Source organism: Astatotilapia calliptera, chromosome 3 (assembly GCF_964374335.1).
Source record: "Astatotilapia calliptera chromosome 3, fAstCal68.1, whole genome shotgun sequence".
Taxonomy (NCBI): Eukaryota; Metazoa; Chordata; class Actinopteri; order Cichliformes; family Cichlidae; genus Astatotilapia; species Astatotilapia calliptera.
Window position 1 is genome coordinate 29,784,566 of NC_137424.1, and position 16,684 is coordinate 29,801,249.

Consider the following 16,684-nt stretch of genomic DNA (forward strand, 5'->3'; position numbering starts at 1 on the left):
GGGACAAAGAAAACAGATGCGTTTACTGTTCAGACATAAAATATTTATTAGGTTGATTTGGGCATTGTACATGAATGGTGATAAACGAAGCCGCCTGTCAAAAAGCTCACTACAGTGAAAAGAGAACAGGAAGAAAGCCCGTCTGACAAGATAGTGGTGTGACAGAGAGAGAGAGTCCTCGCTGGGGAAGCGACACATTAAGAGTATCGCTTTAACGGTCCACCTCTCCAAACACTATGTCCTGCGTACCTGCAAGAAGATAACACTCGATGTGAAGCAGCTCCGTTTGCACGCTCGCTTCTGCATGTCTGCAAGTATTTAAGTTATTGTGACATTCTCACCAATGATGGCCACCACATCTGCCAACATGTGTCCTTTGGCCATTTTATCCAGACCGGCCTAGAAAGAAGCAAACATGAAGTAACATTTAGAGCAAGTGAAGCTTCCAGTATGCACGAGAGCACAAAAGTTGTCTTAATTCATGAGATTATAGCCTCGAGTTATCACAGTAACGACTCAATTAGTTTGTTTATGCAACTTCAAACACATTTTTAGCCTTGTAAACCCAAATTCTAATGACGACGTTCAACTGCATTAGCTCGTTTAACCATGAGCTAAGACGAACAGGAAGGAAGCCGAGGAGAGCTTTGGACAAAAAAAAACAAAAAAAAAAAACTGCTCCGTAACGCTTAATAAAATATAGTTAATGAAGTCAAAGTAGCCTAGAGGACAAGCCGTTAAATGAGCTGAATAATTGATGGTGGGAGTATTTAATATTTCACAGTGTCGTGTGAAATTTTTAAGTACGCACCAAGTGAGCGAATCCAGGGGCTTTGATCTTGCAGCGATAGGGTCTGCTGGAGCCGTCTGAAACCATATATACACCAAACTCTCCCTGCAAGCCACACACACGCACACACAGACACACACACACACACACACACACACACACACACACTCCAATAAGCATATTACACCACAACAAAGTCCCATCTAATTAAGACTCAAAAAGCCTTAGTCGTACACTTTGATGACTGCACAATTTGTCCTTATACTCTACACTGAGTGCTCTCACCTTAGGTGCCTCTACAGCTGTGTATGTGGCCCCTGGGGGGACCTGGTAGCCCTCTGTGTACAGTTTAAAGTGGTGAATCAGAGACTCCATGGACATCTAGCAAAATAACACAAAGTTTGTGGGGGGAAAAAAGCATAAAAAGAAAAGAGCATCAGTGTATATTGAGGGAATGTTAACATTACAACAGTGAGGGGAAGTACAGGTGGTTTCCAGCCTTAAGTGCAGCCAAATTTAATTGAGTTTTACAATAAAACTGTCCTAACTCTGAAAAAGGACGAGTGAACACAAATTAACAAGAAATTGAAATAACACACGAGTGATGAAATACAGAGAAGAACGTAAATAGCCTGCAGGCTGCACAGCAAAAGAGGAAACCTCTCTACTCAACACACCTTCATCTCAGACCTCTTAGGCGGAGCCACTTTGGCATCATCCACCTTTATCTCGCCCTCTGGCATCTTGTTCATCGCCTGGTGCATGATCCTCAGGGACTGCCTCATCTCCTCCACTCTGCACAGATACCTGAGCCGCACACATACACACACAAGTAGCAGTAAACCACAGGACTGATGTTGCTCTACGCCACTACACGATATACACCTCAAACACTCTGCAGAGAAGGTGGAAGGCAGACGTTAGCAGCTCAGTCTGGCATCATCATGCTCAGAGTGCATTACACAACTACAGTACTACGGCATAGTATAGTACAGGAAATCGACCTGAAGGAGAAAAAAATCGTTCCCAGGGCCATTTTGACTGATTAAAACAGAAGTGGATGTGTTCCACTCATGCCAGTGAGACTGGTGAACCACAATGTGCTTTGTACGCAGCCACATGTTTAGTCACTCCAAGAGGGTGATCAGAAAATAGGTCAAACTCTGTGGACAAACGAGGTCGCCAACTTCTGCCGTCTGTGAGTGACGGCTCATTCTGATTATTTATGCTGCATTCATGAAAGCCAGGAGCATCAAGCTCTCACCGTGTAGGCACGTAAACCAGGATTCCTTTTAAACACAGTTGGCCAATAATGTCTCTGTGAAGCTTTCTGTTGCTAGGCTGAACGTCTGAGTTTTAAACTGGGTGACATATTTACTGCTAAATTTACATTGTGTTGCTTTGATCAGAAACAGAGATATGCGCCATGGCAGCTGCCGAGTGGTAAGACCTGGTTCTATAGGCAGCCTTTTGTAAAAAAGCAACAGATAAACTCACATAAATCACAAGTATTTCATTTCAAAAAGACTAAACTGCTCAATAATAAGAGACAGTAGAAGAATATATATAATAAAGAGACCAAATATTCTTCTGGTGTGCTCATACCCGGGCTGCTATAGAGAAGACTCGGGCTGTTTGTCTGGAGGAGTCTTACCTGTCATAGCAGTCTCCATTGCTTCCAATCGGAACGTCAAATTCCACTTCATCGTACTTGTCATAGGGCTGAGACTTCCTCAGGTCCCACTTGATTCCAGACCCTCGTAACATGACTCCACTGGTGGTGGGAAAAGCAGAGTGATGCATTTCAAGGTTTACAAACACATGTATTTCTAGCAGCTTCCAGAAGGAGACTATTTAAATGAATTATACAAACTGATTTCATAAGTTTGTGGCAGATTGCACCATTATTAAGACTGAAAACACGCGTTGCCTCTGACACAGCAGTGTCACTTCCCTTTAGGAGGGTTTGTTTATTCATTTAGAATGCATTTATAACAGCTCACTACTGTGCAAGTGAAGCCATCATTGTCATCAGTGTAACTTAATTTTCTAATATGTCAGTGAACTTTCATTTATGGGTTACCTGAAACCATAGTTGAGGGCCTCCTCAGCAGAAACCACTCCGATGTCCACAGTGCGATTCTTCCAGATACGATTGTTGGTCAGCATCTGCATGAAGGAAATCCAACATGAATGTCACTTTAAATTTATTGCATCCACAAGCTCCACACGCCCATCGTGCTTGAGCTCACTGAGAGCTTGTGGAGAACTGAGGAGAACATGGAGTCATTCACCTCTTCAACTTCATCAATCCGAATGGAGAAATTCTTACACCACTCATAGATGTCATCCATCAGGCCAAGAGGCAAATCCTGAAATATATTCAAATGCAACAATATTATACTGATCTTTAGATTGCATCTCTCATCTATCTATCTATATAATCTATATGTATCTATAGATAGATTTTAAAAAGCATGTTTAGAGAAGTGTTGAACTTTCTAGTTATAAAAATGTAATGAATTCTTCTCCTACCTGATGTACGCCACCAGGCCTGACGTATGCAGCGTGCATCCTTGCTCCAGACACTCGTTCATAAAACTCAAACATCTGAGAGGAGACAAGAATTAAAGATTTAAAGAGGAAAGAAAAAGAAAAAAACCCCACACATTTCCATGTACAGTAGTGTCACAGTCTCAGGATTAGTGGCAAAACTCATACGCTGGATTAGACGGCCTATTTTAAAAGAAAAGCTACAATCGGATGTACCAGTCGATCACGGTGATAGGTTATCATTTCACTGATGAATGCTGTTACAATCAAACAACTGAGACTCTCAATGAGTAGACTGAGGCTGGTGCCACTGCAATCAAGTGTCTAGTCAACAGACACTGAATGCAAGACGTTTGAAGTTCAGTGTGAAGTTTCTAGACTTTGATTATTCGGGGTACCATTGTTTTATCAGCATATTAGTACTTTATGCAACAGTGTAGCCGTAGATTTTGGAGGACTGCGTATTCCACCTGTTGTCAGGATTTATGATGATGCAGTTTTCATTTCACTAACACCAAATCCTTTGATGACCACTTACTACTGTGTTTGCTTGACTTGGCTGAACCCCTTAGTGAATCTGTGGGGTATTGTCAAAAAGAAGATAAGTAACACTCTGACCTAAAAACACAGACAACCCGAATCTCACTATCAAAGCAACCCAGAATTAAGTAACATCACCGTGGAGCCACAAACTCCTCATTTCATGCTACGCTGGATGCCGTAAACCAGGATTCTCTTCAGATCATCACATTGTATCGCCAGCAGAAGATTCAGACTCAAGCGGTTGACTCATTTTACAGTCCTGTCATTTTTGGGACACTTTCAGTGACTCAGTGAAAATGTGAAGTCAGACGTGGCCCACATCCTGACTCACACACAGGATATTGTTGAGTAAACACCTGAAGAGCTGAAGGTCACTGTGCCACTAACTGATGAGAACATAGCTACTGTTTATGAATCAAAGATACAGCGATTTTGGGAGCGGGCTTGACTCAACAAAAAAAAACTAGAACAATCCCCAGATTAGAACCACAGTACACCTTGTGATTGTTGTTCCGTTACCTTCTCTCGCTCCTCGAACATCCAAAAGAAGGGAGTCATGGCGCCAATGTCGAGAGCATGTGTGGTGATGGCCATGATGTGGTTCAGGATGCGAGTCAACTCTCCATACAGCACTACAAACGACACAGAACAGAGCTCAACAAACTGGAAACAGGTTCCAGCTGCTCACTGGTGAAGTTTTACTTTACTTTCAGTTCAACATGTTTTGTTAGTGTCCACGTAAAATAAAATAAAATAAAAAAATCTACTTAAACACTTCAATGCTTCTTGAAATTAGATTGGTGATTACTTGGTCAAACAATCAATTCAATCAGATAAAAAAGCCCCAGGAACACTAACTGAGTGCAAGAACAGAGGGCATGTTAGCTCTAGATAGCTCGTATGTCAAGTTAACTCTTCACAAATAGAGCCTAAACATTAAAGGCAGGTACACAACACAACAGTCAACACAGTAGTTGACGCTTTTTGTTGCCAGACACGACTTTAAAGTGATCCTCTTTGAAACAAAACTACGACTCTGATCCTTGGTTCTCACTGTTTCCTGTTGAGGAAGAATCCAAGCAACCACAACTACATTTTCCAATTCTCCACATTGGAAAATGTAGTCTTTTCAGATCTTCAAGTTCAAGTACGTTGTGCAATTGTGGCTGCCTGATCTCTACCAGAAACCTCATTTGTTCCGTACAAGGCTAAAGGTGAGAGGCACGTGTCTGTGGCACAGAAACACACTGAGCGTACATCTCCGTGCAGCCTATGCTGTGAACTTTGTAATGGACCAATAGAAGACAGTAGCAGCGCTTATGTTTAGTTAGCGCCCCCTAGTGTGTCATTTTTAACTGCATCTTAAAGCAAAGGGTCAAAAACAAACATACCAGACAAAGAAAACTGCTGTTGGAAACTCAAAAAAATGTAAACGTTTGTTAAATGCTCATGAAATCAAGCTTTAAAAGGGGTTTTTTTTGCCCAGTGAAGGTCTTACACTTCCAGAGAAAACAATGCTGCGCAAGTACCATGAAAGTGCACAACATTAAATTTGATTCATCTTACAGTCATAACAATAATGTAATGCATACTTTATTAATCCCCATAGGGAAATTACTCATCTGCATTTAACCCATTCACTCAGTGAATGGGTACCTCGGGGTAGCCGTTTAGTAGATTCAAACCCCCAACATTCCAATCATGGGGCGACCACTTTAGGTCACGAGCAGTTGTCTAAGCATTTCACTGCATATCGTACTGTGTATGACTGTGTACGTGACAAATAAAAATTTGAATTTGAATTTACCCACTATCCCTGCCCCTAGCTATATTTATATTTATTTCATTTATAGCATTTTTATTTTTTTCTATTTTCTGACAGACTTAATAGTCTGTCAGAAAATAGAAAGAAAAAAAAAACACAGTTTCCTTCAGCTAAATACACAAACTAAAGATATGTAGATATGAGTACATAAGTGCAAACTACATTGTAATTAAATAAAAAAATTATAATAATATAATAATAATATAATAATATAATAATTTATAAAATGCAAATTTGGCATTAATAGTGGTTAAATAAGACTTCCAGAATAATGTTTTTTTAAATATTTTTTCTTCAGGAGTTTTCATATTTGACCACTCATGCTCAGTACCTCTGATCCACTGTGCACGGGGTGGGGCCTGGATGTTGAGCAGCTTCTCCACAGCCAGAGAGTAGGCTTGCTCATTACACATCATGGAAATATAGTCCAGGCGGTCAAAGTAGGGCAGAGCCTGCAGCAGAACGTGTTTTATTTAAATGAGGATGGTTACAAAAATAATACAAACTGCCCCTACACTTACATGCATACAAAATAATTTAACAGGTATGTAATGGCTGGAAGTTGGCGAGTACAAAGACCACTTAAGTCATCCCATTGTTCAGTACCTGCAGGTATGTCTTATACTCGATTAGCTTTTCTGTGCCACGATGCAGCAGGCCAATGTGTGGGTCACATTTCTTGACAGACTCCCCGCTGAGCTCCAACACAAGACGCAGCACACCGTGAGCTGCAGGATGCTGAGGGCCGAAGTTAATCGTCAGGTTGGACACCTCCTTCTCTGCAGGAGGATCTTTGTCTGAAAAACAAAGAGCACAAAACAGCAAACTAAAGTTCGACCAGTCTGACAGACCAGCACGTTTGTTTTCATCAAACAAATAACCATAATGCGGAACAAGCTGCCCAAACTATGAGCACATCTTAAATCAAGTGCACTGTGGAAATAGAAACGCGTAAGTCAGACACTGAATACCTGCCTCCCATCTTAATGAAGGCTGGCAGACAGAAAACACAGAGGACAAAAATGGAAATAAGTCAAACGTTTTACCGTTCTGTCTCTGCCAAAGGCTGACATGATACATTTAGACTTGGACTGTGTTCAACTCTCCCGCAGTCTTGGCAGCTCATTATTTTCCCTTTCAGTTACAATTAAAAGAAAAAAGTAATATTTGAAACGAGTAGATGTTGGTGAACAGCAGTCTTTACCATTCCACGGGGGCGGTGTCCACTTCTCATTAACAGCAGTGGGGTACATGACTGCACCAGCGAACTGCTCCGTCCACTCCACATCTGGCTGCCATTGTTTCTGCCTGTGAAACACAGCAAGGTTATTTTTAAGGCGATGTAGGTATGAGGCTGGGTGGCGACCTTTATCAGTGCTAACACGATCCTGCAGTACAAAAAGGTGGTGCCTCAGGCTACCTACGCGCTGCTTAAAGCCTTAACCTCATTATCAGATGTTACTTGGAACTGAGCCTGCCAACCTGAGGACTGATCGTTAGAAGTAGCTCATCAAGGAAACATGCAGAGATGGAAAGTTTTCTTCGTGAAAAACAAAATATGTCAATGATTCAGTAGTTTGGAGGGCCACCTTTTGCAGAACTTAGGTCGAGTAATTGTTTTGTGCATCACTTTATCAGTCTCTCGTGTCATTGTGGAGGAATTTTGGCCAAGTTTTTTTTTTTTTACAATGCGGCTTCAGATCATTGAGGTCTGCAGGCTCTCCTAAGATCTCCCGACAGTGTTTCAATGAGGTTGAGGTTTGGACTTTGAAACTTTGTAGATTTACTTCTGCGACTGGAACAGCTATCCCTCATTTACTCATTTTAAGTTTTCACTCATCCATTCAGAGTCAGCGGATGCTGAAGAGTGTGCAGATGTCACCAACTTTCTGCAGAGCGAATCTCTACAGACCTCCATACTTCAATGGGCTTCGGATTAGCTAAAGAACAGTGCGTAAAGACCTTCATGGAATCGGTTTTTATCATCGAGCAGCTGCATTGAGTGGTATAAAACTCTCCATCCCTGGAAACTAGAGCAGTGGAGACGTGTTCTCTGGAGTGACCAATCACACTTCTGTCTGGCAATCTGAAGGATGAGTCTGGGTTTGGTGGTTGACCGGAGAACGGTACTTGTGTGACTGCACTGGATTATGGTGTGGAGTTGTTTTTCAGGAGTTGGGCTCGGCCCTTTAGTTCCAGTGAAAGAAATTCTTAATGTTTCAACATATCAAGACATTTTGGACAATTTCCTGCTCCAAACTTTGTAGGAACAGTTTGGGGATTTCCCCTTCCTGTTCCAACATGATTGTGCACCAATGCACAAAGTAAGGTCCATAAAGACAAGGATGAGTGAGTTTGGTGTGGACGAACTTGACTGGCGTGGATAGAATCCTGACCTCAACCCGATAGAACATCTTTGGGATGAACTAAAGGAGAGACTGAAACCCAAGCCTTCTCGTTCAACATCAGTGCATGACCTCACAAATGTACTTGTGACAAAATGATCAAAAATTCCCATAAACACACTCTTAAACCTTGCGGAAAGCCTTCCCAGAAGAACTGAACCTGTTACAGCTGAAATTCTGTGCAGACATAATATTAAATCCTATTGATGAATTTCATATGTGTGTGAAGGCAGATAAGTACGTATGGAAACACTCTTATCCCACGCAAAAACAAACACACACTCAAAACTACCACCAGGTTTATGAAATGTGTGCACCGGCCTATTTTGGTCTTGCCATTGTGTGTATGTAAGTAAATCAGAATCACTCTGAACCAGCAGGCTTGTGTCCTCTGCATACTGCCAAGGCCCCATGTCTACATAAGGAAATACGCTGAGCTCCAGGTAAAGTGGAAAAAGTGGTAATAATGCAAGAAAGAAGCCTGAAGACACTGAAACAACTGTGTACGAAAAGGAAGCCAGAAAAGGTACAGCCTTCCAAAGACTTTGCATGAGAGCAACAATGCAATGAGAAAAAAACCACAGATCCTCCAGAATATGTGGGACAATGCCAAAACTGTAAGTGATGTCATTCAGCAAATCACTGATTTGTGCGTGAACTTACATACTATTATTAAATGATAATTAAATCTTGTGGGGGGTTTCAGAAGCAACTTTGCAAACTTTTTCTCTGGGAACTGTCATGAATTTAAACACTTAACATGCTAACTCAGGCCTGTACAGTCTAAGATGGAGCTCTTGGGATTTTCCAGTTCCTCTGAGCACTGCACAGCCTGACCGTGGATTGCATTCGTTGGGATTTCCACCCCTGGAAAGAATGTGGCGTTGTATTAACACACACCTGAGTGCTCTAAAACTAGCAAACAGCTAGTTTGGTAACATTTGCGGATCAGTTATTCAAATGCATTTGATTAGCACCATCTGGCTGCTCTGTGCCCTCCTAACTCCTATAGAAGTAGTAAGCATGTACATGTTTTTGACAGCACTGCATGAGTCCTGTAACATACAGCCACGGTAATAAAATAGCACGTATTAATGCTGAATATTACAAATATACAGAGGCATAAATATGTCAGTAACTAGCATTGCATAATGCTAGTTACAGGTTTATATCCCCCTGAATTTGGTTCAGAGACCTTCTGAAGCCCTGAGCTGAGTTAAACATAGCGTACTACACCTCCAAAATCATCCAAATTATCTATTTATTTTCATCCTTGTGCCAAAACCTTTAATTTTCTGTCTATGCGTTAAAACCATTTTGACCTCACTGACCATGAAACACTGATGTAGTAAACACTGACACACGCTGACAGCAGATCTCCAGTTAACCCGACAGTGGGAGATGCGGACCTATGCTCTAAACAAGCTGCTGAGGGCACTCGTTATAGCCAAGCAGCCAATAAATATGTTTTTCATTTATTTTCATACTACTAAACTGCACAGGGCGAGCCCTGCGATGTTTTATAGCAGCAAAGCCGGATTATGTAGCGTTTTGCTAGCATGAGCCTCTCGGCATGCACATCTGTGAGGAGCTAAGCGAAGACCGTCATGAGGACAAAGATAACTCGTGGAGTCACGGTTTGTCTTTTTGCTATCATACCTGTTCTGCAGCAGCGCACAGCCAGGGCTCAGCACATTATGGCCTAATAACAATTTTGTTGAAGGACGTCCGAGTTTGCTAAGCGACCTCAACATTGTGGCCGCCATCTTGGCTGTTAGACAACCTCCGGCCAGTGACGTAGAAGAGTTTCCTCTTCTGTAGTCGTGGTGTCGTGTCTGCCACCTGTCGGTAAATGTAGTTCAATTCATTGTTTTCTATTTTTATGTCTACGAAGATTTAAAATATATATATATATATATATATATATATATATATATATATATATATATATATATATATATATATATATATATATAATAAAATGAAAGTAACAATTTAATATCATAACTTACATTTTTACATCAATAATTCTCACTGAGGTCTTTTAAGTGGATTTGGCATGTTCTCCCAGGTACTCTGGCTTGCTCTCACTGTCTACAAACATGCAGGTGGTTAATTTGTATTGTATTGTATCTTTATTTTGAACATGTTAAAATAGTAAAAAATCAGAAAAACAAGACAAACAAAAAAAGCAAATCAAAAGGAAAACAAAACATTAATAATAATAAATAACTTACATGTTAATAAAGGAACAGGAAGATGCATAAACTTATTTAATCCCAATCCATCATTTAGTTACTAATAGTTATACTAATAGTTAATTGGTTATTCTTAATTTGACCACAGGCATGAATACAAGCTTGAATGGTTGTCTGTCTCTCTGTCCTGGATGGATATTGCACTTATATTATCATACAATGGTGCATCCAGTCAATAATCCATGTGCAGTCTTGGTTGTATTTAAACTTAACTATAATTAGATCCTAATAAATATGGGAAGAATTTGAATGATTACCCCCATGCAGGTAACCTCTAGCAGGTACATTGGATATAAAACAGCAGTGGAAGGTAAAAAGAATCACAGGCTATTGAACTTACTCAATGTTTTTACAAAACCAGCCAAAATTAGGACCCCAAAATTAGATAAAGTATTAAAAGTTTATTATTATTTTTCTAAAACACTTTGTACTGCCATCTATAAACATACTACAGACTTATAATGGACTCTCCAATGAAGAATTGAAGCTCCAGCAGTGCATGTTAAAAAAAATCTCCACCTACTCAAAGATGACAAATGCCACACTTTATAAAAAACAGTGCTTTTATTTATGTAATACTGTGGAAAAATAATTACATACCATTTTTAAAAAATATTGAAGGTAATGAAATTAAAAAATGAGAGTTTGATAACGTTCGTTGTACATCTTTTGAACAGTTTTCTCTGCTACGAAGAACAGTACAATAAGATAAACATTGGATTTTTCTAAATTCAAAGACACAATAATACAGGATACAGTCCTACCAGAGGTATAAAAGTACTGTAACAGGATTGTGAGAGAAATGATATGGACGTATACTTTAAACACACACACACACACCCACACACTTTTAGACACAGACATGCACACACGCAAGTGCATACAATAGTGACGCGAGCGCTCCGATTGGGGCGCCGCGTATTTAAAGTATGCTTCCCGTACACGCGCAGTCATTCACGCATCTATACAAACACGCTGTACAAATCGATGTGCGCGCCTACGCCCACGCACTCCCCCTTGATCCTTCTCTCTCTCGCTCTCTCACACACACACACACACACACACACACACACACACACACACACACACACACACACACACACACACACTCGCACGCCCACACGCTCACAGTCATACACTACTACATGTCAATATTGTGGACAAGCCTTCATTAAACCTCTCCTTACACATTCTCCTCTGGCCATTTTTGGCAGACGGACGATGAGGAATGATTCAAAAATGGAAATGTATGACATGTTCCTCTATAAGGCCACTCTAAACCCAACATCTGTGTTTTCTCTCTCCGTCTGCACCAGGCTTGTAGTTCAGAGCTCGGAGATAAAGGCTCCAACCTACAAAAAACTGTCTGGGAATGACTCAAGGCCCCCAAGCCTGGTTTGTAAAGCAACAGCCGCCAATAGTAGGAGCTTCTACTGCATATACATGGTCTAAGGTGAAGAACAACATGAACACTTGGCACTAGGTTTCTTTTATACACTGATACAGCCTTCTGATGTGAAACACAACCTGAATTCAGGCTCTTCTGTTGGCACTCTTGTCTCAGTGGATTTCCCTCAGGCCCGAGCTACGTGCGCTCTCGTTCAAAGTTTTGGTCCGTACGTACACATTACATGTTTTTACACTGACAAAAATAATTCTGTAATGTTAAAAAATAGAATACAAAGCTCTAGTCTTGTGTGCAAATAAAAAGAAGACATAACACAGATATAGATGTCTAAGACGTCTAAGCATGAATACTGTTGATGCAGTGCAAAATGACGACAACCCCCCCGAGCCCCCCCGCCCCTCCCCAGCCCAACAGTCCCCTACCCTGCCTGACAGGCATGACGGCCAAGTGCCACTGTACACAAGGGCGCGCTGGGCTACTATGTATATGTGCTCTATGATCACTGAATAAGTCAACCAGCAAAAAGGAAAGTTAAAATGACGGCCAGGAATGACTTCCACCGGTTGAGGTTTCTTCCGATCAGTTTGTACTATGTTTTTCAGTTTGCTTTTAAGACGCTCTCTCATCATTTTACAACGTCAGTTCACAGCAAAGGCTATGGGCTCCAAAGATCAGCGATCTCTTGTCCTCTCTCGGGTTCTTGCTCTCATTACCCATCTTGATTGTGACTTGCACCGTCCGCTCTTTCAGAGCTCAGATTTACAAACGCATCGGGAGTGAGGGAATTCCAGACTGTGGAATTTCCCTTCCCTGTCTCATTAAGCTCCTTCCTATCCACCCTCTCTTTTGCTCGCTCCTTGCTTGTTTCCCCTACCCCCGTCTCACGGGCATGGTTGTCTGACTTTGTGCCTGTGTGTGTGTGTGTCATGTTTTTTTTGTCTTCTGTAGTTGTGTTTGTGTTTAGTAGGGTGTGTTCATGTTAGTGTGTGATAATGTGTGCATGTCAATTTGTGACTGAGTGTTTTCAGGTGTGACTCTATTTATAAGATGCTTCCTCATGCGCAGCTAAGACTGTGAGGCGGGTATGCATCTCTGTCTCACACGTGAGTCTGCATCCGCTGTGTGTGCCGGCTGTGGGAGTAGTCAGAGTGTTGTGAGGTGTAGGAGAAGCGAGTGGAGCTGCCGTACTTTCCTAGTCCAGTCTCTGATCCCGAGGGAGCTGGGCCTCCTGGGCCAACCCCAACCCCAGGGCTGCCCACCCCAGATCCTACCCCGTACATCTCATAAGACGGGCCGGCTTCCAGAGGAGCCAAGCTGGATGGTGCAAAACCCATTCGGTAGGTCTGGTAGTGCGAGGGGTATCCATAGTTGTCGTAGGCCAGCTGGGAAGTGGAGTCCAAGAGGCTGCAGTCTCCAGGGAATTCACTGGTGGCAGGGGCAGGGTTAGCCGGGGGCTGCTGGCTCTGGCCCCCGCGGGTGAAGGTGTTGAACTGGGCGTAGCTGATGTGGGACAGTCTGGAAGGCGGTCGCGGGTCGTAGCAGGCTTGTGGGCGTCCGGGTGACGTGAGGGGGCCAGGGGGCCCTGGGGCTCCTCCGCTGGCTGTGGCACCTGAGCCACCGGTGCTGCTGCTGATAGATGCAGCTCCCCCTGGTGTTCCCGTGGGGGAGCGGTAGTCAGAGTAGTGCATGGTGGAATGGGAGGCAGGACGGACTTCATCGTGGGTGGAGGCTCGCACATTGTAATAGCCATTGGTGGGGTCCTGAAGAGAGAAACAAGACAGCAGGAAACAAAAGAAAGAATAAGTAAAAAGAGTTCAGAGAGTTTATTTTTAATGATTTTTTAACAATTTAGCAAAGTTCAAAGGTCTCTGTAGTAAATCATGTTCCTTTCTGTTCTCTCAGAGACTTTTCTGTAGTCGTGGAAGGTCAGAGGTCAGGGCTAACCGCAAGTTTTAAGCTGTTTAACATCAAGGTGAAGATTCATTAAAATCGTGCTGTGTGGCCAGTTTGCTCCTTAATCGTGACTCAGCTGCTCGAGTCCTTTGCAGAAATGAGTGCAAATCGATTTCTTGGGAGTCTTCAAAAATGACACTCAAGGCTAAAGCACCCTGCATGATTCGTCTGCAGCACGGCCCTATCAAACCCGACAGCTGAGAGAACCGTGACATCGTGTCACCCTGCTTGTCAGTTTTTACATTTAGACTTTTATTTGCATGCGTAATAATTTTAATGAAAAGCTGGAAATTATGCACATAAAAATGTGTAACCAATATTTAACCAGTGGTCAAAATTATTATAGAAAGGAAGAGGATAGCATGTAAGAGTACACTGAGTATATCTCATTAGTTTCAGTTCAAATATTTGCTAACAGAAACACACGAGTTTCACCGTTTGTTTTATTGTTATGAATTTCACTCAAATATAAAATAACAAGAAAATGCACATTACACTAACGGTGTCCTAAAAAACTGACGATAACTGGGCCATTTAAAAATGAAATATCAATGATTTGTCAAAAATGAACCGATGATAAAACTGCAAATAACTGTATAATTTGTACATTATTCTACAGTTATGTTTACAGACTCTCTCTCACCTCCATGTGCTTATATTTTAAGTTTCATTTGCCAAAAAAGACAACACATAAGAATCATTTTTTTAAAGGTTTAGTAGCTTTAGTGCTATTATCTCTCCACCGTCTATATCTGGATGTTTTTAACTGCTGTTAGCAGCTCACAGAGATATCAACTTTCCAGTGTATATACAGAATTTGGGCTTTTATTTGGCAGGTATTCTTATTGTGTATTTTGTATCCCAGGAGACCAGATTAGTCAAGTTAACAATAAGAAGAAATTCTGATTCTTGCTGAATTTAAGCGTCCATGAGCAGCAGGAAAACACGCAGGGCTGACCCCAGGATGCCTGCGTTAAAAATGAAACGATGCTTTCCTTGCTCACTACATCGCAATTTGCTCTTCAGCTCTATCTAACATGTTTCTGCAATTTCATTGTCTTTCAGACTTCTCTCCCACCCAACTTTGCTTCACTGTTTTGCTGCTTCAGGCAGCAGGAAGAACAAAATTTTTTGAAAAAGCAGTCTGGCTGAGGCAGTTGTCGGGGTGATCTAACAACCTCCTGGGGCGGATTCATGTCTCTGTTTCTTCAAAGTGATCCGAGGCAGCACTTCAGCTAGTGGGGTGGTTTGTTTGCCCTCACAAAATATTCATGGTGGGTGGAGGGTGGGGGCGCGGGGAGTTCAGAAGAACATTTTGGCAGCTGTTTGCGTGAAAATTCATTCATCACCTTAGCCCAACCCCACAGTGTCAAAATGTGTAAATGATTCATGCCAGCTAAATAGGCAGAGTGTGCTTGAACCTGGTTTGTTCTTTTAAACATTTCTTTCCAATTTATGGAGTTTTTGTCTTCTTCTGTGTTTTGTCTTGTAATGACTCTGCAGCCAGCTCGCTATGTAATCAGAGGGAAGAGTTACATCACAGTTGGACTGAGAGGGAAAGGCAGAAAAGACCAAAAGAGCTCCAGCAATTAAGGCCAGCTGCACTGAAAAAATTTGATCTTAAATATCCTACTCTAACATTCTCACAGATACTGAGTACAGCACTTACACTATTCCCAGCATACCACCAGCAAATGAGGCAGAACACATCTCTGCTGAAAAGACGATTAGCCCAAAGGAAAAATCTGGCTTCAGAAATCGTACTTTTTTCCAACGTTTTGAAGAACACTCATTCCTGAACTGACATACGCAAATGTTTCTGGCATCTGTGTGATCTCACCTTGAGGTCATACTCCTGGCGGGTGTCCAGGGTGTCACTGCGGAGGTCAGACTTGAGCTCTATGTCATCTTTAAAGGGCTGATTGGAAGGAGAGAAGGACACAGAGGGGAGAAACTAAACCGTCAAACAACAAAACAAAACAAAAAAACAAAAACAAGGAGGAGACAGGAAAAGGGAAGGAGGCGACAGAGTGTGACAGGAGAAGAGAAAATGGGATTGAAAGTGTTAAAAAGGGGAGATTAAAAGGGAAAAAACATGGTGTTTTTCTTTAGTCAAAAGCCACAGTGTGGTGCAGGAAGAGGTTACCGAGTTAATCTGAGGGTTTTTTTCTACAACTACAGGCTGTGTAAACAGTATCCAACCCAAACACACACACACAGACGCACACACCCTGCCGCTTCTCACCGAGTACATGGCCTTGACCATGCGCGAAGCTGTGGACACGCTGCCGGAGTCCTCCTCTAAGCTGTGGGTCTCCTTGTTTATCGTTTCTACCTTGATGTCGGGCTTACCCAGCGTGACCCCGCGCCGACCTGGAAGCAAAACACGGCGAGGTTGAATGCAGCTTGACACACGCTTGTCAGTCGGTGTGTTTTCGTGAGCTGAAGGGAACAAGTTCAGAGGGGACCTGCATCCATACGGTGGAGAGGAAGTCGTAGGTGTTTGATTTTCTCTGGTTTGCTGCCCGTTTTTTGGCATTAAATGAAGCATTTAATCTGCGATGCTCCCTTAAAAGGCATGGGAAACAATGGATTTGCAGATTTTCTTTATAATGTACGTGAAAGCATATGGAGAGTACGACTCACTGCCTTTGCGTTGCCGGTAGAAAATGAGAACGAGGACCAGCAGGAATATGAACAAGAGGATGGTAGAGCCCACGGTCCCACCAGCTATTAGCCCCACTGGAAACTCCTCTGTAATGAGAGGGTGAGAGAGAGGAACAGTGAGTTACAGATGTCTGCTCTTCGCTGCAGCAGCAAGGCTTTAATGGAACAAATATTTTATGAAGCTACATAACAAGACATGTAAAATTTAATATATAAGCAGGAAACATCTTTTAGTCGCTATATGCATACACACAATCAGCTTTTACTATGATTTATGTGCAT

General features: G+C 42.1%; 2 protein-coding genes across 6 annotated transcripts in view; both read right to left on the reverse strand.

The window, feature by feature from the left end:
• Window positions 1-21: 21 nt before the first annotated feature.
• On the reverse strand, window positions 22-9,936 carry ndufs2 (NADH:ubiquinone oxidoreductase core subunit S2). Its single transcript, XM_026160235.2, has 14 exons — window positions 9,776-9,936; window positions 6,916-7,019; window positions 6,318-6,508; window positions 6,043-6,163; window positions 4,406-4,518; window positions 3,326-3,400; window positions 3,085-3,162; window positions 2,874-2,959; window positions 2,445-2,564; window positions 1,468-1,597; window positions 1,076-1,171; window positions 812-895; window positions 342-399; window positions 22-249 (listed from the first exon to the last, which is right to left on the reverse strand). The coding sequence occupies exons 1-14, from the start codon at window positions 9,880-9,882 to the stop codon at window positions 212-214; spliced, it is 1,401 nt and encodes a 466-aa protein (XP_026016020.2). The 5' UTR covers window positions 9,883-9,936; the 3' UTR covers window positions 22-211.
• Window positions 9,937-10,919: 983 nt separating this feature from the next.
• kirrel1a (kirre like nephrin family adhesion molecule 1a) overlaps window positions 10,920-16,684 on the reverse strand; it is a 32,584-nt gene continuing 26,819 nt past the window's right edge. For 2 of the 5 annotated variants that reach the window (XM_026160198.2, XM_026160210.2), the window contains exons 12-15: window positions 16,382-16,489; window positions 15,981-16,108; window positions 15,576-15,689; window positions 10,920-13,542 (exon numbers count right to left, since the gene is read on the reverse strand). In XM_026160198.2, coding sequence (XP_026015983.1) covers window positions 12,880-13,542; window positions 15,576-15,689; window positions 15,981-16,108; window positions 16,382-16,489 — 1,013 coding nt within the window. In that variant the 3' untranslated portion in view covers window positions 10,920-12,879. The remainder of the gene's footprint in view (window positions 13,543-15,575; window positions 15,690-15,980; window positions 16,109-16,381; window positions 16,490-16,684) is intronic. The other 3 variants (XM_080299802.1, XM_080299803.1, XM_026160219.2) reach the window with 3 other exon arrangements.